The sequence below is a fragment of the Syngnathus acus genome, chromosome 4, assembly GCF_901709675.1.
Source record: "Syngnathus acus chromosome 4, fSynAcu1.2, whole genome shotgun sequence".
Classification (NCBI taxonomy): domain Eukaryota; kingdom Metazoa; phylum Chordata; class Actinopteri; order Syngnathiformes; family Syngnathidae; genus Syngnathus; species Syngnathus acus.
The window spans coordinates 2,816,135-2,838,766 of NC_051090.1; the positions used below are offsets into that span (position 1 = coordinate 2,816,135).

Genomic DNA, 22,632 nt, shown 5'->3' on the forward strand with positions numbered 1-22,632 from the left:
TGTTTTTTTTAGATTAGAAATGTCAAATGTGTTTTTGAGGGGCGAGGGAAATGAGCCAAATTTGCACTCCTTAAATCGGCGCTAATCCAAAAGGATTGCGGCGGGGGCCACATGTTTCAGACGGGATGAGGAGTTGCGTGGCCAAATTAAAGTAAGATTTAAGACGGCGGGATCATGGTACATGAGGCGGACATGAACGGGAACTGGTGCCAATTCCGAGACTTTGACGAATTTCATTACGTCTTAATTGATGTCGTCGGTGTCGCTTATCCAAGGCAGACTGGCAAATTAATTTAGTAGACAGATAATGCCCCGTGGTTCTAATTGCTCGTGTCCTGAGCACTCGTGACCATGTGGGAATTCATTTTGAGTGAGTCGCGTCGGCGGCTTTTTTTTTTTTTTTTTTTTTACGCAATAAACACGAGATGTGTGAAGCTTTCAATCCCAAAACCTTTTGGTTCATCATTTTACTGCGTTTTTAGCACTTGGTTTGTAGTTAGTAGCATTGGCAGTTAGCTTTATGTTAGCAAGTTTTTTTTCCTGTAATTTATTTCATTTCTTACTTTGTTTGTTGATTGGCCCATTACTTGGTTTATTTGTTACTTACTTTGTTTGGTCATTTTAAAACCGCTGCTGTTAGTCAACAGTAGAAAAATAATTTTCAATATTTTTTCTTACAAGATAAGCTTCACAAAAAACATTTATCAAAACCCATAAAAGACTTTTATTGTTCACAAGGTCCATGTGACAAAGAAAGAGCTATCACAAGGTCGTCTTTTTCAAAACAATTAGCACCCCCCCCTCACAACCTCCCCAAGCTAAACGGATTTGTTGATAGGAAGTGGCCCCACATGATATCGCGGTGATTATCAGCAGCAATACTAAAAAAAAAAGTTTGAAAAATAAAACATCTGACAAGCTCTTTTTTTTTTTTCCTCTAAAACTTGCAAAAAACTTGTGAGTCAACTTACTAATTGTGGGCTTAGTGTCGCTTAGCGATTGCATAAGCGCTTTTTCGTTCCTGCTCTGAGGCGAGCGAGTGTTTAGTCGCCGTCCCTGGCGCACCTCGCCGGGAGGATTGACAGGAAGTCCACCGGCGAGCAGTCTCGGCCGTCCCGTTGAGACTGCTCCTTTCGCGCCTGGCGGCTTTCACATCAAGATGTGTTTCATTTTGTGTGTATTAGCGCAAGCCCTTGATGTTTCTTTGCCTTGTGACTGCATTTTTGTTCGCCCCGTTTGATGACAATCAGTTACACAAGAGCAATAAAAGTGTTTCAATTGAAAAGTGGAGTTCAAAACTAAACAAAAATGAGGACTCATCTGATTTTAATATTGCTGAGTGACCACGTGCCAGAAGGAAAAGAAATGGTGACAATTTAGACCCTGAAGCCAGTTTCACTTCACAACATGAGATTTGGCAAGTCTATCATGAATCAACCACACAAAAAAGTCTTAAGTGGTTCCAGAAAAAAACAAAACTAAGTGTGCTATGTAAGACACAAGAAGACTGCCATTTTGGGTTGAAGCTTTCATTGCTGTACCTTCACTGAAGACTCACAAAAGCCATGCCTGAAAAAACACAAGATGTCTGCCATTTTTGTTTTTGAGGTAGTCGTTCCCAAGAGTCACTCATAATTTCTCCAAATTTGGTCTCCAAAGCTAGTTTGACCTGGCAACATAAATTTGGGTGAGACATGACTATCTTGAGTAGACCTATAAAAATGTCTCAATAGGCCATACCCAAATATGGACAGGAAGTCAGCCATTTTGCTTTGCCGTGGCCATTTTAAAGTCATTTTCCTCGTTTCCAAAAGTCCATCCATCACAAACTAATCTGATAGCCTAACGATTTTAAAATATGTATTCTACTCGGGCCGGCGACCCAAAATTATAAAACATTTCGGTAAACTTTGAAGGCTCGCCATAAAACAGGAAGCTCTAATAAGTCCCCTGTTAAAGACTTTCATTGCTACACATTTAGGTAACACTTCAATTGTCTAATTTCATTGCACCTTCCCAGCATGATGGCGGTCTGCTTCATGTTGTGACACATTCTCTCTCTCCACACACACACACACAACACAGTCGACACGCATAGCGCACATTTCACAGCCGTCATTTGTTTCAACCCGTCTGAAATGTTCCGCTAAAGAGACTGGCTGCTCTTTGAAAGGCATTCACCTTTTCTGCCAACGTTTGTTTTTTTTTTCCCCCTCTGCTACAATAAAATAATCCTCCTATTGTTCTCCATCTCAATTTCTCATCCGGAGGGAATTCTCTTTTCTTTTTTTTTTTTTTCCAGGGCTTTGCTGCTGTTTCACATCTCCAAAGTACCCCCAAATCCTCCTGCCTTGTCTGCACTTGAGAGGACTAAAATGTCATAAAATCAGTCGGCGTTTTCTTCCGGAGATATCTCGCTAATTAAGAGCTTCACTTTTGTTTTCTCTCTCTCTTTTTTTTTAACTTTTGTCTTCTCTGGACTAAAACAGATCCTATAAGTATGATGATTTGCGCTTCAAAAATAAAAAAAATAAAAAAGGCGGCAGCTGATTCTCGCCACTCAGAACATTTTGTCTGTCTTGTGAGCCGGAAAGTGATCAAATATCTGCTCTTTAATTTACATAATTGTTTTTTTTAATACCAGTAAATACAGTGTTTTTAGAGTTGATCAATGTATCTCACAGATCACTCTTAGCACATAGACACTATTATGAAAAGTGACAGCATGTGTAAGCGTCTGCAGACACTTGTCAAAAAGATAAGACGTCTTTATGAGCACATTAATCCCTCGCATTTATTTTTTTTTATCAATCGTCTGATGTAAAAATGAGGATTAGCATAGAAATTAAGAGACAAGTCAATTTGGCAGCGCGCCTCACTGCCGCCTTTGTCTCGCCTTGCTTGGGGGGCTTCACTGAGGCCATTAGCGGGGTCCGCCGACTCCAAATCTTTTTGTCGGAGAACTTGTGTCGATTCCCAGCGGGAAGGGAAGCGTGAGCCAGACGACGACTCAAGATGACTTACAACAGATTTGAGGGTTTAACTCCGGGGTAATCAAGTAGCGGCCCACGGGCCACATGGGGGCCCTCCCCTCACAGATTTCAAAGTATAGAAAACATTTTTAAAAAAAAAACGGATGTGCAACAATATTCTTATGTAGGTGAAGATGAGAGAAAGTGGAACAAGACGTCACACATCTGTGACTTTTTCCTGTCCGTGCCGTGCATGCGGCGGCGTCCATTTTAACATCAGCGGGCTTCGAAGCCGCCAGCGCTAATTGAGAGAAGAAGCAGCGGGAAGAGCGGCTTAATCGCAACACTTCCACTCTCTTTATTGAGCAATTAGCTTCAAGGGGCTGCTCGCTCAACAAGGAATCCTAATGGGTCGCTTTAAGTGACTCTTATTTGCGGAGTGTCCTTTATGGATCTGGCCTGTGACACCGGGACTAATGCGATTGCGCAACTCTCACATTTGCATGAGCATAAATGTGATAGCAGATGAAGTTTCCAGGTGGCGTTTACCTGCAGGATCGGTGTCAGTGGCGTGCTTGTACGGGTTGAACTTGGGCTTTGGCGCCACCACCGGGGCAAACTTTTTGGGCACCTGCTGCTGCGACACGGAGATGCTGGCGCTACCCGGCGACGGCGTGGTCTCCATCCTGGCGGTCACCTGACCGCCGTCGCCACTGTTGCCTGCGTTCCACATGCTTCTGGTGAGCAGACAGAAAAGAAAATCCAAAACAAAAATCACATATTAAAATTAAATGTTATATAATTTGGAGCATAAAAGTCCCCCCACCAACAGTAATTAGGAAGGCGTGATGCCTGAATGAACTTTTTAACTATCGAGTCAGTGGCGAAGACAAGTTGAGAAGCAAGAAATGATCTTGTGATCTTGACACCTTTGAATGTGTCCAAAAAGCCTGGAACAAGAAAACAATCAAAATGACTTTGAAGTGCCAAACCTTTTGTTGCTTGTTCTCTTGCGCTACAAAGCCCCACAAATCAAATGAGAGACAAAAGCGAACTCACCAAAACAACAACAGTAAAAATAATGAAATAAAAACATATTGAAAAATGCTGCAATTCTGCTGCAACCACTTGCGTTGGTTTGTGTTTGGTTGCAGTTCTCAAAAAAAAAATCTTGTAATTCATCTTTAATTGAACTCTCCCGTTGCTAAGTTACTGTCGCTACGATCATGCTAACAAACGATGGAGATCGAGGAACATCAATAACAACTCTATTACAAATGTTTTCCAAAACTGGAACATTGATGATAAAGACTCAAGGATACCAGCGAGGACAGTGTTAACAAAACAAAAAAAGAAGAGTGGTACTTCTTCCCAGGTTATTCGGCCCTAACACTGTAGCAGTGGAGGTTGAATTGATCGACAAAAACGTGTTTGTTTATATTTATCAACAAGAAGCCTTTTTTCTTTAACCCCCCCCCAAAAAATCACATCAATTATTTCATCTATTTATACGGCAAAATTCCTGTCGTCCTCCTCTTCTTCCATTTCTCATCTTATTTGTGCGGTTTTCTTATCACGACAGCGACTGATTTTGGGAGGTTTCCATTCTTCCGGCTGAGGCCCACGCACAATCATCTTTTAATATTAGCTGAAAACCCGGCTCCTCGTGTTTGATATCTTAACGCGGGATGTCTCACACCCACCTGTCCTTTCACGCCTTTCACCAAAAAGAGGCGAGCGAAGAAAGGGGAAAATGATCTGAGACGCGAGGCACATTCAACACGCCGCGCCGCGCGGCGCGTACAATACAAGGCGCCGGGCTTTGATCGCGCCGTGTACAATCACAGCGTGTCGTCGTTTTGTGCTTACCGGGTGCTAACATGCGCGTTGGGCACGCCAGCCATCCAAACATCTGTCAGTGCCAGAAAGCTAACAAATGATGTGATGGTGCCCATAGAACAGCTAACGGGACTTACTGGGATGGAGCGGTAGCTTAACAAACAAAAAGAAAACAATGACCAAAAAAAATAAATAAAAAGGCATTAAGAGAAGAGATGTGATGACGGAATGGGACTTTTTATCTTGTCGTGGGAAATGTGGACTACAGAAAAATGTGGCAATTTGGGGAATGTGGAAAATGCTATAGTCTAGATGTGGAAACTGATAGTTATGGCTGAGATGGGGCGGGGCAGAATAAGTGAAGCAAATAATTGAAATGCAAAAACAAAAATCCCCAAGTTGAAATAACCGAATCGGAATTTGTTTATTTTTCTCCTTAAAGGGTAAAACAATCTGTTATGACAGAGAATCCGATTTTGCGAGGGAGAAAAAAATGGATTTTATTTGAAGGCCATATCGCCGACCCTAGTTTCAACTATAAAAAACAAAATATTAGGAACAACCCAAGTGTCTATCTTGTCTGAAATATCTGGTTCTTAAGACACGCTGAGCTGACGATACGCACCGACGAGAGTTACCGATTTTGCGCTTGGTTTTCCGGCTTAACGCACAGCACAATGTTGCATTAAATAATATCCCCCTATCAATGGAACATTTTCCAACCCGTGATTCGTGTTCGTAAGCACAAGGCTAGGTGGCGTCCCACTTTTAGAGGTCAGACTCATTAAAAGTCACTTTATCTGGAGGCGAACTAATGGAGGCATGTCCGAGGAAGATTATATTAAACGACGGAGCGCGTGAGCCTGGATGGCGTGGATTCTTCATGACTAAGCACCGCTACTCCCAACGACATACAAGGGAATCGACAAACAAACAAGAAAAATCCACATTTTCATTCCAGTTAGCCTCGCCGCCACTTTTAGCTGCCAACTTCGGCTATTTTTTTCCCCTCTCTTGCTTGTCGTTGAGGAACTCGCTGCAGGTGTTTTTCTGCTGCATTAATTTTTCATGGCCACCACGGAAGCCATCAAAGAGGGATGCTCAGCTACACTGTCAAACATTTTTCTTTTGGGCATGACGAGCTTTCGAGCAAGTCTTCAAGTGAGAGACGTGAACCTGCCAGCCAAACTTCTTTGGCGGGATGATTCCGAGATGCCGCTTAGATGGGCTGCTGCCATCCTGACGAACCCCCCCACCCAAAAAAAACCTTGCGTTTCTGTCCCGGGAGTAGACTTGCCTCGCTCGGCTAGGCACCGATCAAAACATCACTTAAAACAGACACCGTTGTCGTACCACCTCAACAGGGCTGGGAGGGGTGACCGGGATTAGCACTCACGCTCGGTGACGCAATAAGCGCGGAGGCCGCTCAGCCAGGCGAGCAGAAGCTCTAAAAAATTCAACGCTCCCATCCCAGCGAGCGAGCCCACGGCAGCGGTGGCCGCCTCGGATACGCCTGAATGGCTGAGTGGGTTAACGCGACATTATACAAACGCCCGCTCACACTTTCTCCTTATTTCCAGTCATCGTACCACCCAAAGCCTTTTGACAACAACCGCCGGGAGCAAAGAGGTCAAGTGGTCGTCGTGGCTCGCAAAGATTTTTCAGAAGGGCCTTCAAAAGCTGACTGACTGGCGGTGTTTTACCAACAGCACGGAGAGCTGTTCAGGACGCCTTTTGGGTGTTAAAAGTTTAATCGAGGCGAGGCAACAACAGCGTCAGACCACGGGCCAAGTCAAACACGGTGTTCTGAAATATAACTCCTGAAAACACTGCATTGCAAACCTTACAGACTGCCTGAAAGCAATAAAAATGACAAGTAGAAAATCAGTGGCCACTTCCATCTTAGTATAACCTGTTTTATAATGTTTTGGGAATTCTGAGGACATTTCTTGTCCTGACCTAAAAAATAAAAAATAAAGTGGGATTTGTATGCTGTCGCATGTCAATGTGAGAAAGTAAGAAAAGACATCTTAACTCTTATTACATATTTTTTAAAAAGTACTTATCCCTATACAACATGTAGGGTGGGGATTAGAGCGCATGCTTGATTGCGCACAGTCAGAGGTCGCAGTAATTCGGCTACAAGCATAAAAACTATCATTAACTAACTCGTTCGCTGCCGACCCGGTTAAAATGCATATTTGACGTCTTAAGCCGTCAATGGTAGTGAATGAGTTAATTTCTTTTTTTTCTTTTTTTTTTTAAAACCACAAAATCAAGTAGGCTGGCTAAGATTTCCAAACCTTTGATTTGTCGATAGCATTATAAATGTGACTAGACGCTACGGGTGTCGACTTGAATGGAGCTCCTGTAACTTTTCAACACCTCCTCAGGGGGGAGAGAAGCTGTGACCACAAGTCTGCCTGGCGACCTGTGACACGCTTCACCTGCGACACCTGCACGCAGTCATCCCCGGTGTGAGCCGAATTAGCGGACGGCTGACGCAAAGCAGCCACGACAACGCCGACGAGAAACGCCGCCGGCTAGCGTCACCTTTTACAGTGTCCCAAAAAACAAACGCGACAACAAAACTTGTGATACTACTTTACTTTTCTCGCTTGGAACTACACTGAAAACTTTTTATCGGAAGCCTGAAGTTTGTCAAACAAAAATGCGAGTAGATGTGAAAAGGTTTTCTAAAAAGTTGTATGGGTTTGTAATTTTCTCATAAGTGGCACGCAAATAAAAACTGAAGAGCAGAACAAAGCAATTATATTACAATGAATGAAGTGTTAATTGACTCAATTATTGTCTACCGCAAAAAAACTAAAATGATCGTCACCGCAAAAACCTGTTGACAAAACGCTCGCAATGTTGTTGACGCAAGTTGGCCTTTGCTCCCTAATGACGGCGCGTAGCAAAACTAGTTCCTGTAAATACGCCGAACGTGACTTTAACGCTGACTGACAGCCGGCATCGGCGGGGGAGGAATCAAAAAGAAAAACGGGACGGGCTTGCTCGGCTCGCTCCTTGATAAGTGCGCCGCGTCTCGGGAGTCGATCTCGCTCGCGTCTCGGGAGGTCGCTGAGTGACAGCTGTAAATATATCGCGTCGCAAACCCGCGAGCCTCCGCCGAGGATTGCGCTCTTCTTTTAAAGGCGCGAACGCCACGCCGACAACAAACAAACCAAGGCATCTGCAAATCAATATGAGTCGCCTGATTAGCATGCCAAACATTCAGGTGCAGAAAACATGAAAGGTTGGAAAATTAAGGCCACACCTCTCGTGACACAAATTCATAACCTGACACTTTTTGCCTTCAAAACAAGACTTTTTAGAAAGTTTTACTCGGGGTTACGCTCAACTTCGACCAGTTCCAGTTCTTTACTTGTTTTTAGGAGTCATCAAACTTCTTCAGCAAAACAAAAAATATGGAGCTTTTCGCGTGGCAAGATTGACCCTAAAACTCAACAGCCACTTTGTATATTCAGGGATGGCTTCCAAAGCTTTTTTTTTCTTTGTGCATCTAATCATGACAGACCTGCCTACCAAATTTCATCTTGCCATATTAAACCATTTTCAAGGGCTGAATTTTCAAAGAGGTTAGCATCCAGGTAGCTCGAAGAATAAATGCGTCTTTGGGTTTTTGAAAAGCGCTATACAAATTTATTGAATTATTATTATTATGAAATGCGCTAATAACAAGCTTCAGGACAACACCATGAGAGTAATTAACGTTGGTTTGATGTGACATTTAATCAATTCAAGGCAATGTTGTTCCCTTCCAGATAGGCTTTACTGTTTTTCGTCTTTGCCAGAAACCTCTTCCCGAACCAAAGTACTGTTTTGCTTATTTGCCCCTCCACCCCAACTCGCCTTAACACACGTAGCTGCTAGCAATTTTTAAATAATGTCCTGTCATTGTCACCGCTGTCATCTCCGGATTAACACTTTTGAATTTAATTTTCAGTCCTCTTGAGGCAAAGAAAATTCAGTGGGCGGGGGGCAAAACAGCCCATTGACATTTTTGGGATGCAAAGACCAACTGATGATGATAGCTCGGAGCGAAACAAGTCAAACGCTCAAATGTTGTGCAGCGCATCAAAGCACAGTGGACCGCTTAAGGAAAGCGAATCCGCTAGGGATAAAAGTGTTTATCAATAAAGCAGAATGAAATGTGAGACGATTACTATGTCCGTTTGAAGTTTTACCATATTTACCGTAGCGTGTAAGAGAATTTTTGTTTGCAGCTAGCAGTTTGTATTATTATGATTTGTTTCTTCATATACTGTACAAACCTGCTCTTGTTTCGTACCGAACGTGACCTTGGAAGCAAGCTTTGTACGAAACTGATTGGTAGCGCGCCGTTACGCGCGGAACATCTGTAAACACAAAAAGAAAATCTCCTTCATTGCTTCTTATCTACGGCGGGGTCAGCTTTACTGTTTATTTACAGTTTTTAAGCCAAAGTAGTGAAAAACAAGTTTCTTTTTTTGAACGACTACCGCTGACCAGATGCTACGCAGCTCAACAACAACGTTTGCTGAAAGGGAACTGGGCTCAATGCTAAGCTAAAGGAGGTAAACATGGGGAAAGTGGGAACGTATAATCCCCGTGGTGAGTGTACGATACAAGACTGGCGGATTAGTGTGGATTTCTGGATTTCTTCTCAGCCGTATGCTGCTAAAAAGCCATTCCGGTTTTGCTTAATGACACAAACTATTATCACTGGCAATTAGAGAGTTGATAGAGCCAATGTTTGGAGACAACAATAGCTTTGGTATTGTTTCCGGTGTCTGTGCAAACTTGTTTTGGCTCGGGCGTGTAATCCTTTTCCTCCCTGGCAAGGCGGCTGCTCGATGGCACTTTGTCTACAGATGACTTTAAGAGCATCAAAAACAAAAAAGAGACCCAAACGGGGGTAAAGACAAATGAACAAAGAAGAAAAAGCAATCGATGGAAGAAAAGATAAACTTGGAAGTAAGACCTGGACTAGAAGAGAAAATGAATGACCTGAGGAAGAGAATGCCAACCGTAGAAGACAAAGAAAGGCCACCGCGCATCAATATAACCGTCTTGAGACGCCTCGCTCATCTTCTGCATAGCAATGGCGTGCGTCCGCGTTATCTCAACGTGGCTCGATGAAAGCCAGCGAGGTTGATTTATCCGCTCGTCTCGACTTATTACCGCATACTTGAACTTGTGCTTGGGAAAAGTTGGCAGCCGCATGGCTGCTTTTCTCCAGCCCTTCTCGGAGAAAGAATACGGCCGACACATAACAATGAGCAGCTCGAGGCAGCTTGAAGAAAAAAAACTTCCATCATGTCACAGTGCGCCAAGGTTTCCTCATACTGCTTTTTGCACACAATAGCATGTGGCTAAGCTTACCACTGGGTGCCTTTTTTTTTTTTCTTTTTCAACTTCACAAGCATCTGATTTTGGAGGGCAACCAAAGGAGCTCGAAAAAAAAAAAAAGTAATTTTATTACATTTATTTGATCAGTGTCTTGTATGGTAACGTTGCATCAGTATTAAACCCACCTGAATACTTGAGCTCACCTTTGCATGAACCAGCGAGCTTCCTGTGGATTTTTACTCGGCTGCTTTTCTGCCATGACGGATGTTAAAATGTGTTTAACTTGTTATCCGCAGAAGGCGAGCACTCGCAGAGATGTCTATCGCTGCGGGCCCGACGCAAGGTTTAACCGGGTTTAATCCGCCCCTCAAACAATCCGACACCGGTTCGCGCTGCAACAAAACAACTCCGGTCTTCTGCCATGCTTTAGCAGAATAGGCCGACGCATGAAATGATATTTAGCTTTGAATTGGGTGAAGCAGCATGTGGCTCACCAAAGCACACACAGTTGCATTTAAATCCCGGTTCTGTGAGAAACTAATTATTGCTCCGATGCGTTGTGTCAAAGAGATGACAGAAGAAAAACAAAAAAAAATCTTGTTTGCCTAAAAGCATCTGGAGGTTGAGGTCAGAGTTTTGTCTTAGGCCTGGAAGCTTCCAGCTGTTTGGCTTCGCTGCTCACTCCGCAGCATTGTGAAAGGAGATTAATTGAAAAGTTAAACTCGTTGTTTTTGGCCGGCTTTGGACTTTAATTGACTCCCGGCTCAGGCTGTTTATCCGAGCGCTATCTATATCAGCCTCTTAATCACGGCGGCCTATCTTAATCACATCTGTCCATCCTTAAGCGTGTCTTATTTACCCCTTTTTACGCACCTCTTCCATTTCCTCAGCAAGGAGGAGGAGGAAGATGTTGATGATGATTCCCGCACCTAAGCTCCGCACTTTGTGCTCAAAACAGGCCTGATCCTCGCGCGCAAAAACATGCCGTCGCGCTTGAAGTAGAACAAGGCTTACCATGGCGTGGAGCAAAAAAAAAAAAAAAAAAAAATCAAATATTGATATCAAATCTTCGGAAGAGTGGTTCCGAATGAGTTCCAAATCCACCTTTTTGCCGCATAACGCAAGCAAATCTAAAAGGAGTAAACACAAAATCAACACGATGATTACCCCAGTGACATGGCGGCACATTAGCGCCCGCCCGCCCGCCTCACTCATCCCAAACGTGCCAAATGTGATGCTAATGAGGCGCCAAATCCCAAACGGTGCCGGCAACAGAGCAATCAGGGCGCTTTTGTTAAACAGACGCTGGTGAACGCAAAAACACCGGAGGCATCGTGTCAAATAGTGGCACGTTTGTTAGTTCGTTAACAGACGCTCAGGACCGCCTCGTCTCGTCGGGTCGTGGTCTTTTGATGATGTCATGGTTTATTGTAGAGTGAAACCTCAAGTCCAATGCAATCTAGTCCAGTGAGCCATAATTTAGTTTTCTTTTATATTTAATAAAGTGTCAATTTGACATTTTAAAGTCTCTGAGATCTAAAATCTCTGTCAACGGCAGGAGGAACAAAAAAAAATGTCTCAACATCTCAAATTCCTGAACTCAATTTGGGGCCCAGTCTGTCCTTGGCCACGGGCAAAGTGAAAAATCACATTTAAGCATTCTTACCTGTCACTTGTGTGACAATTTGACGTTCACAGAGTTCAAGTCGACGGAAAAATGTCTCTGGGGATTTTTTTTTTACTGGTTTTACAAGATTTGCAGGGGTTTCCCATGACCTTGTGCCTGAAGACAATCGGGCTGTCGGATTTTGCCCCTTTCCAAACAAAGGACGTTGAACGGCGGACGACTATCTTAAGTCTACTAAGATTGAATTCAATAAATGTGTTCATTTCGGAGTGAGCCACAAACTCGAATCATTTGTAACGTTTGTTAGATTTGTAGTCGTTTTGAAAATGTTGAAAAGGCCTCTTGAGATAATCAGGTTGTGCACAAGATTTTCTGAGATTTCATGGAGATTCGGAGAGCTTGCTTTGAAATTGTTATTGTCAGAGGTGTGGTGGAATTGACAGATGTTTTGCAAAAAAGGCATTACAAGATTTGAAGACGCCTCACAAAGACATTTTTGTGTGATTTTTAGACGATTTGGAAGGAGTTTCGTGAGCTTTTTAGGGATTTTGCATGATTTGGAGTTGCCTAAGTGTGGCGGTATTTGTAAAACGTTCTTCACAGCACTTCGCCATAAGTAATGTTTGCGACATCTTTTGAGAAATATTGCACAAATTCATCTTTCAGAGCTATTTCAATTTAGAGCATCCACTGTGACAATTTGATATACTTCACGACGTTTATTGGGTGAAATTTCAGGGCCCGCTAGGGAACATAAGCGTAAATTCACAGGTAGGAGAAGATTACAAAGAGAACGGCAGCTTGAATGGAAGCGGGACTTAAAAGTACATCGATGAAAAGATGTTTACCCAGCAATCACACAATTCCATAATCACAGACATTCACAAGTCAACAAACAAGCCCAAACGCTTAAATATCGTCAACTTGAAATTCAAGTGGGCAGCGGGGTTTGGACGGTAACTTGAAGAAATCCAGCCCATCGTGAGGAATCCCAGGAGGCAAAACCGACAAGCATCCATCGCTGGCACGTTTTTCCAGCTCCACTTTTTTTTTTTTTTCGTAGGAGCAACCGCGGGAATGCAGAGATGCTCCTGCGGATATTTTCAACACATTAAAACAGCTCAGGACCGAGCTTGTTATTACCGTGGCTGTCAAATGAAACTCTCAGCCACTTGCGTTTCGCTTAATGTTTTTTTTTCTTTCTTCTTTTAACTTAGCTGGGTCAGCGAGTGCGAGGTGAATGCAATGACAGTCGACCATGTTTAACCCTAACGACATAATTGCACACATTTTTTTTCTCAGTCTTTACAAGAAGAGGTGCAGCGGTATTTTCGAGGAGGAACATAGATGGTTATCAAAGTGTGTGAAATGAAGGGGGGGAGACAAGATTGTATTGTAATGAAGGCATTCACAGCCACTTTGTGCCATAGCTTTCATCTTTCATCAGTGGTGGTTTTGTACTTCTTTTTTTTTTTTATCATATTTGCTGGCAAAGTTAAGGGGAGAGTGGTTTGTGACTTTTACAATTGCATATTAACAGGAGTGGACTCATTTTGACACTTTTCTGAATTTGGATTATTTTGTACAGGGAAAACCTTTTCCATACGTTTGAAACAAATGCATTAGAAATGTGCAAATTACATTTGAATGTTTTGTGCAATCGTCAAATTAAATCATGTACTAATTAATCAAATTAATTATTTTTTGCGCACACCAATGTTTTTATTTTCATCTTTTCATAAAGATTATGTTGTACAATTTTTTTTAGTTGCTAAAATAATTGTAACGTTTTACAACTTGAAAAATACCTTCACCTTGATGACAATTCGTTTTGTTTTCTGAGATATTTTATTTGTATTTTACAATGCTCACAGCTAATATTTTTTAAAACAGACTGTAGAATTCTGTGTTTGTTGTTTTTGCATAAATTAAAAGAAATTATCATCACAGCGCACCAAGGGTCGAAAGTTTCGTGAAGGCCATTTATGAAAAGCGAAAAGATGCAGTGAATAATGGATGACAATGAAAAAATCATGCCCCTTAAATGTTACCAAAATATGACATCAAATATACATCATGATGTCCTACACTCACAATATGTACAAACAAATATTACAAAGAGGGCACGGCATCACTTTAGTTGTGTCATTTCTTTTCGCAAAGAAGAATAAAGAATAAAAACTGTTCGCACCTGTTCAGTCAGGAGCTTCTTACAAAAAAATTTAAAATGACAAATTACTTGGGATTTACTGAGAACCCAATCAAAATATTGTAAACAAAAGAAGGAAAGAAATAAAAACTCACCAAAACTTTTACCACCAGGCGAGTTATTACACAATGCGGCACCTGTAAGACAAAGAAAAAAAAAATTCAGTATCACGCTGGGGAACAACACGAGTATAGAAAAGACGTCGTTTGTTCATCAGTGTTGTCCAATCTCAGGTGGCCAAAGTTTGCCTCCCGTGCGTTCGCCTCGGCGCTTTTTCTTAGCCGAGTTAGCATTAAAGTGCAACGCAAACAAAGTTAAAAAGCAACTTTTGACTGGAGGGGATAAATTGAAACAGATAATTGCGAGCAAAATTGCTATTTCTGGCGCAGCGAAATGTCCTACATTCTCTTTGGATGCAGGTAAAAGTGGGGGCGGAGTGATTTCTTTATTTATTTTTCTTTTTGTCTCCAGGGCCCCCCAAAAAGATGCGCGATGCTCTCGCTGAGGAAGCCTTTTGTTGCCGTAAATTGACAGTGTCAGTTTCCCCGCTCGGCGGCGTATACTTCAGGGAACGACGATGGGATGTAACGCGGATGCTCCGCACGATGGGCGTCAGTCAACGTGACAGTTGTTTTTTCCTCTTTCTTTAAAATGAAGGAAAAAGGGAGGGTGGGTCTTCTTTTTTTTGTGTAAGGCGAGGCGGGAATAGGAATTAATACACCTACACTCCCCCTTTTTCCCTTTAGGACGGCGTGCATCCTCTTCTTCTTTGTACTCGCATCGTAATTACTGGTGGGCGCCAGTTTGGATGTGATCCAGGCCGCCTCCTTCGCACTTTTTTTTTTTGCAAGTATAATTTTCTGACAAGCGAGACTTTTTCCTTAACTTTTTGCTTGTTTGCGTGTTGGGAAACAAAACAGTAGTGTTCTTTTTTTTTTTTTGACAAGCATAGCAAAAACAAGCAAAAAAGTTTTTGGTGCTCCATTTGGATAATGTGCCAAGGCACATGGATTGACTAGTTCTGAACGAAACGCATCTTCGTCATCAGCGGGACTCCAATTGGACCTTGGATGCTTTCTTATTAAAAGCGATCCACTCATGTCTTCACCTTTTTTTTTTTTTTTGGGCTATAATCAAGAACAAGTAATTTTGAAGTACAGCACAAGGCTTTTTTTTAAACACCCAAAAAATGTATTGCTGCAGTTTATTTTTATCGAGTCACCGAGTAAATACAATGTACAAGGGTCTTTCTTGTTCTGCTCGAGAATTGAAAGAGGACAATCGTTCGAAAGCCTTGACCAAAAAATTCATTACTAAGAGCAATGATGCTTTTTTTGTCGTCTTCCTTTTTCTGCTATTTTTGCAAACTACATTTGATGTTTGTTTGCCTTTTTTTTTGTTCCCAAATAGGCCATGGCACCTTGGCGGATACGTTCTCCCTAAGGTTGTGCACAAGTCTTATTGGGCCTGGAAATGTTCGAGCAGAGCCAATGAAAAAGACATAGATTGGCGAACACTGCGCTCGTGTATTTTTAGCCTCGTTGCAGCCAACGAGAACGCTTACATCCACTTTGTCAATGACACAAGGCACAGAGCAGACGAATCCAAACAACAACAACAAATGTCTTTCGTTTCGAACATAGGAGTCAAACCCAAGGCCCAGATACGGCCAGACGCCTCAATTTACGCGAAGACAACTGAACTCAACTGACATCAACGGCAATTATGCAACATATGCGGTGCAGCGTATACAATTGGTTAATCCGTCACTGAAACATTTTCTGTGACAAGCTGCTAAAAGATGCGATTAGACGCGACATGAGAAGAAGCTCCGCACTCGGCTGTCACACACTTGTGACAGCATTAACAACGCGGCGTCAGAACGCGCCACCAAGAAATGCTTTCCATTCAGTTCGGCTGACTTTTTGTTTGTTTTGTTTTGTTTTAGGCCACAGAGGAATGAAAATTAGGTTAATCATAAAGGCGCCACAAACTAAAAACAAATGAATCGAGATTGACAAGCCAGTCTTCCATAATAGATGCCTTCAGACAGCTCTAGAATTTTGGCGACACGAAGCAATGGGACATTTTCATGATACTTGAAATATTTGACTTTTTAGCTTTTAGCGTTAGCTTCTTCTTAACAGATACATACACAATCTCTTGAAGTTAAAAAGAATGCCTGAGTTCCCCAGGCCAGGTTTAATCCAGTGAGGAAAGGAGTAAGACACTGCATTCATGCAATCCAACTTTTACAGACTTTACATCCGGTGGAAGAATAATCGTCGGATGAAACATTTTCCGGTGATAAATGCTTGCCTTACATCACAAGCGCCGGCTAACACGAGACATAAAGCGGTGCACCGCCATGATGTATAGACACCATGTGAGGACTTTGGTCTTGGGTGTAACATAGCACCACACACACACACACACACATAAGAAAATGATTTGGGTCAGTAGGTAATTGCATTCGGGAACCACGGAGGACTTGACGCCAATTAATTCCACCGACGCTGAACCGATTGAAATACGTACGCTCGTCTTGTTTGCTGCCGTGTCAAAACGGTGACGGATGTTGACACATTTCGAGTCAGCGCAAAAAAAAAAAACAGACCAAAAATGTTTTATGTTCACAGGAAATTATAGCGTGTCGTTCAATTCTTTTTCAGTTTCTATCATCCGAACATTTGTGTATAATTTTTGTTATTCCAAATGACGCTCTTTTGGCAACAGGCCGCCACAGTCATTTGAGAGTGTTTAGCGGCTGGCATCGGAGAGTGTATCAGTCACACACAGCGCAAAGTGTGTTCCCATTAGCCCGCAGCGGCCCGGCTGCCTAATCTCAGTTTAATCACTTAGCGGCATCCCGAGCTAAACGAGAGGGGAGGAGGAGGCAGGAAATGTCATTTTTGGCACAGCGCGAGTTGGGCTGTCCGGGACGGTTGGCTTCATGACGAAGCATTTCCTTGACTGGTTGAAAATGCTCGTTGACAGGAAGTGGAAATGTGCACCAGAGGACTTGGCTGATATGAACTTTTTTTCATTTTGACTGCAAGCGCTAAGTGACACATGGCAAAGCGACTGTAAAAAAAAAAAAAAAACTCATTGTTAAATTACAATTTTTGGAATCAAAAATGCCAAAACTTGAGCATCCTTTGTGACAAAAATATTCAATAAAAAAAGTTTGACAAAAATTACAAATATTCTTGTAACTTTGGTTTTATTTCAAGTTTAATATTAGAAGATAACTTTTTTTTTTTAACTTCTTCAGACTATTTACTTTTTTGTTCCTGTAAGATTGACTTCATGCTCCTAAATATAAAAATAAAAAATACAACCGAACTTTAATATATGCCAAATTGTGTTGCATTTTGGTAATAGAAAATTACAAAAAAAAATACCATCTATTACAAAACTCCCCAAAAGCGGTCTCAAGACGTGTGGATCATATTTCATTTCATCTTCTCTGCCCGACCACATAGCAACATAACAACAACGACTAGCATTTTGTAAATAGCAACACAAACGAGGGTAAAGGCACAAAACAGAGGCCACAGGTAGCACTAGCATGAAGCCTCTGAGTTTATTAAATCAGCCCAACCGGCTTGCGGGTTAACAGAGTAAATCCAAAAATCCTTCAAAAGTGCTTAAAGCCCAAGAGGAATAAATGGAAATACGCCACCCGCGTATGGCGGCACGTGTGCGTATAATCCCAAATCGGCACCCGAAAAGCCTCAACGGTAAATAGCTGTTTGGGAAGGGCTAGCAATGACTTTAAGCGGGAAAAACAGAAAGTAATCACAACCTTTAAAGTGATTAATGACATACAGATAATCTGTGCTTGAGCTGAGGCGAGATCGGCGGCGGTGTAATTGCTCCCGTTAATCGTGTATTAATTTGTTGACTTGTTGAGATTTCTTTTCAGACGACTTGCCAACGTCTTGAAATTAAGGACGAGTGAGGCCAGATTAAGTTTGTGGATGATGTAGTGGGAATTTTGAATTTCCAGACAAATTGCTGTTAATTAAAAGAACCTTGCTAAAAATTGGAATTGATGCAGCGATTTCAAGAGAATGCTTTCGTTTAGCCGCCGACTTTCAAAATATGAACTAGTTGGCCTGGAGGAAAACAAAATCTAGAATTCCAAACCAGTTACACACACATACCAAGTAAAAATTCATTTTAACTGAACTGCCGTCAAAAGTATGTGATAATTAACTCACACCGACCACATTTGCCTTGGAATGGAAAAAGGTGACGCAATTGTTTTTCCGCCCAAAACTAACCTGCCACACAACTTTTGGGCTTTTCAGTTAAAAACAATCTATATCATGTAAAAATAAGATTAAAAAATTAAAAATGCATTTGGGGTTTAAAATTGTATTTTAGCGAAATGAGCAGGATAAACAACACGATTCTCACAAACAATCCTTTTCACCCTTGAAAGGAGAAATTTTCTTTTTCCAAATTGTCATTGTCTCGTGACAATTTTTTCCCACTTACGGCTAAAAAAAACAAGCCCCTCGGAATGCGACATTGCCGCCCTGGAGGCACGACTCGATGGATATGATGGCGGCAGCAGGTGCCCGATCGGCTTCAAAGGATCATTTGGAAGCTCCTCGTCCCCAACCGACAAGATAAGAACGTCTCGGCCCTCGCAGCCACTCATTTAACGATATATCGCACTCCCATACCCCCCCCCCCCCGATGTTCTCCACCGAGCCATCTGATGTTTGAAGTGTGAACGTGCGAGATGGAAGTAAGAAAGCAAGGACGGAAGGAAAAAGGTCAGCACACATTCATCCTAACAGGCCGGAGGGACAGCTAGAAAAATGGTAGCGAAATGAGTTTGTCGTGTTCTGGCGGCAACTATTAAAAGCCTTAACACACAGCAGACCGCGGCGTCTATTCATCAATGAAAAGAAGATACTCACGATTGGTTTGGATCAGGGAAAGGAATGGCAGAGCAAGTCGTGTGCAGCCCAAGTGACTCACATCCCCTTCTCTGCCGATCGCTGTCGAGCATCGCAAGGAGGCAAACATTTCCAAATATGGAGAAACTATGAAGTCAGCAATGGAGGGGCAATGTCACTTTTGGTTTAGTTTTGCTGGGAATGTCAAGAGAGAGCCAGTACTGCGGTGCATAGCTTACAAATCAAAATATTGGAAGCTGAGAGCCCAAAAGCCTTGGTTCATAAGGCAAAGCCTTTAATTGAAAAACGATTTGGTTTTAATGTGCTTCGTACAAGGCCTTCAATTATGATTGACATGTCCATGTCTTTGGAATTCATCCCAAAATGGCCGACTTCCTGTTCAATTTTGTGTTGGAGTTCTTCAAAGTTTTTCGTGAGTTCTTGAATTTCACCACAATCTGGGAATTTTGTTTCTCAAAAATTTGGAGAAACTTTGAAATGATAATCAAACTTAGAATCCAGCAAAGTCTAAAAATTGAATGCCACCAATGAACATCAAAATTGTGCCCATTTTTCTAGACTGTTTGTTTGAAATCCGAATCAGACAAACTCATGGTAGTTAAAATGGCGCAGTCAGTAGTAAATAAAACAACAAAGTGTTTTTTCATTACAGGGCGGCAGTTTGTCCAATTGATGTTTGAATGAAAGACGTGCCCCAGAAAAAAACAAATGCTTCTTCACAGCATATTTATCCCACTTTTAAATTGTACTTGCGCATTCCATTCCGCCTGTCCACCGCCGTGGCTCTCTTCTTCTTTCTTTTTTTTTTCACAGAGAAAATTAATATCCAAGAAACTTGTAATCTGCTCTTGCGTAACAGGAATTTGTCTGCGGCTTTTATTGCTCAACGTTGCAGGATACATCATGTGCGCGTGTTTACCGTATACATCACAAATGATTGCGAGCGGACGCTCCAAAAGGGAGTTTGTATCCGGGGGGAGATTACCAGAAAGTTCATAAACCTGCGTGCTAAATCAAACATGTAGAAAAGTTGAATCCATGGAAAATGATATCACGAGCCCATTTTCTAAATCTGAACGCTATCCAATCCTAAAGGAGACAATGTTATGACATCATCGATGACCTCAACCTGAGGTCATTGGCTTGTTACAATCTCCTACTGAGTTTCACACGGAGACTTTAAAGAAGCCAAGACGTTCAACGCGGTGATTGATAGCGGTGCACGTAGCGCTCGTCAGTGTGCACAAGAGTCACCCGGCGCACATTCTTGGCGCGCTTGCGCACGCGGCGTGTTGCGACATATCTGTCGGGTGGGTGCTAATCGGAGGCCAGGGGGAAATAATATTTCTATTGTTAAAGCTCCAAAACAACAACGCTTAAAATCTCAAGTACAAATTCGACGTATCCAAATTCAGACGAACCGCTCAACAGGGTAAAATATTATAAAATATAACTTGTATTTTTCAGCCGGTCATGTAATTATGCGACATCTTGTAATTTTCTGTCTTTCATGCTACGAATTGCCAGTAAAATCGCAGACTAGTCAAGAGGACTTGTCTCTCATAGTAATATTCTCTTCTTGGCTGCTGTTAATATCACCTTCATCACCGCTGACCCCTGCGGCACTCCTGGGGAGTCATCAGACTTTAATTATACCTTTTTAATCACTACAATGTAATCTTCAGAGTAAATGGACCCTCTTTTTTTTTTTTTTTTTCAGACATTCGCACAATCTGCTACTTTGATTAACAAAGGCGCTTAATTCTTTCCTCTCAATAAACGTCAATGAGTCACTTCCTTGGCACGTTTTATTTAAATGTGTCCCTTTTGGAATTGCTATGTGTCATTATTCTTGTTGTAAATTGGACTTTTTTGGGGGGGGCAGCACCATGTGGCCAAACCAACATTCATTTTTAAGGCATGTTTTTTCTCAGGATAACCACGCAAAGATGTGTAAGGTGAGCTAAAGGCGTGGCAACTTTTACATTTAACAGTACTAAGTGTTTTTTACACTTTTACAACAGGCAAGGATGTAAAAATATCTATAGAAACCTTTGTACCTGGTTGGTTAATAAATTCCTTATCACAATTGCATAGACAACAAAAATGGCGGTCAAACACTTTGCTTGCCCTCCATTTTGTCAGATATAATTTGTTGATGAACCTTTGAAGCACTGATGTTTTGATGAATACGTTGGTAAAAAAAAAAAAAAAAAGCCTTTCAACACAAGGCCATTCTAACAAGGTCCTGAAACCATTTTTTTTTTTTTTTAAATACTCTGCCTGTTCCACAACAACTATTTTTACGCTGTTTTTCCAAACAGACTGCTGCAGTGCATTATCAAAAAAAAAAATTAGGGACAAAGGCAGATAACTCACAATAATTGCAATGTGATTTTACACAAGTGGCGATCAAGAAGCGTACATTATCGCGATGTCAATGCGCTTTGACTCCGCGTCTGAATAAACGAAGAGGAAAAAGAGCTCGATTGTAGTTGTTAAAAGGAAAGAGGACACACACATAGTGTGAATTTCAAATCAATAATATGAAGCCCACCTCCTCCACCCGCCCAGCGCCCCGACACCCCTTGAGAGCAGCCGCTATCAAACCGCATACATCTGCGTCGCTCAGAACCGTTTCTGACTGCATTAAAAGCGGCGGCGCTCTTTTAAAAAATAAAGAGGACACGTTTGACAGTGTTGATGATGTTAAAGTTGAAAGACGCTTTGAGCCGCGGACCCTCCTGGTGGGTTCGTCGCAGTCACTCAGGCACATTTTAATGGGGGTACGGCGGCGGCGGCTCTGCGTGAGTCGTCGTCTTGAGACTTAAGAACTTTGTGAGGAAGTTTCAGCTTCTACAGGTATGACCATCCTCAATCTAAGGATCCCATAGATCCATTAAGAATGTTTCATTGGAGTATCCAAATCTGGTTCTGAAATTCAGATAACGATCCTGATTGAAAAGATCAGGATCGTTATCTGGATTTCGGTAAGGCCTGCTGATTTTCTCTGCGTTTCATCTCCAACATCATTTTGTTTTTAGAATACTTATTTCGATTCAATGTTTATTTAAATTGTACAATAAATACGGTACAATGGGTGACAATAACATCAAGGTTTTAGGAATAAAGCTGCTGTCTTGTTTTTGATGGATACTTCATTATGTTAGTGGTACATAGATTAAAAAAAAAAAAACACTATAGGAGAATTTAGCATAAAAAATGTGACAACCATTTATGGACTGGTATAATCTATATATGCTGAGAAAACTCCAAAATAATAATAGACCCATTGGTGTTTTCTAACAGTAGACAACTAAAAGTAGTCATTCCTGAACTGGTTATAATCAATAATAATCACATTTAAAGCCCCTGTGACAGTCTGACGAATCTGCGTCTTCAACTCAAGGGGCTGGGTTTACTTCAAACGGCTAACCAACAGGCTAACAAGCTCGCATTGCTCTTATGGTTGTCTCTCCCCAAAAGTTAAACATTTCGAGACATTTTCTTCTCAATGGCTCAAAGGTTCGTCCTTCGTAGAGACGAGCTGCCTGCCACTCGACTAAAAACAGACACAAACACAGCAAGAGACGCCCAAAGTTTGAAGAGAGAGGGGGAAAAAAACTTTCCCCAACTTCACTTGGCTTTTTTTTCCGTTAGCTAGTGACTAGTTAGCCGAGAGTTGGCCCGACT

At 41.9% G+C, this 22,632-nt stretch overlaps 1 protein-coding gene across 1 annotated transcript in view; it reads right to left on the reverse strand.

The window, feature by feature from the left end:
- Nucleotides 1-22,632, reverse strand: part of LOC119122293 (LIM domain containing preferred translocation partner in lipoma) — a 63,422-nt gene that overhangs the window by 31,376 nt on the left and 9,414 nt on the right. Inside the window, exons 4-5 of the mRNA XM_037250624.1 lie at nucleotides 14,098-14,139; nucleotides 3,522-3,709 (exon numbers count right to left, since the gene is read on the reverse strand). Coding sequence (XP_037106519.1) covers nucleotides 3,522-3,705 — 184 coding nt within the window. The 5' untranslated portion in view covers nucleotides 3,706-3,709; nucleotides 14,098-14,139. The remainder of the gene's footprint in view (nucleotides 1-3,521; nucleotides 3,710-14,097; nucleotides 14,140-22,632) is intronic.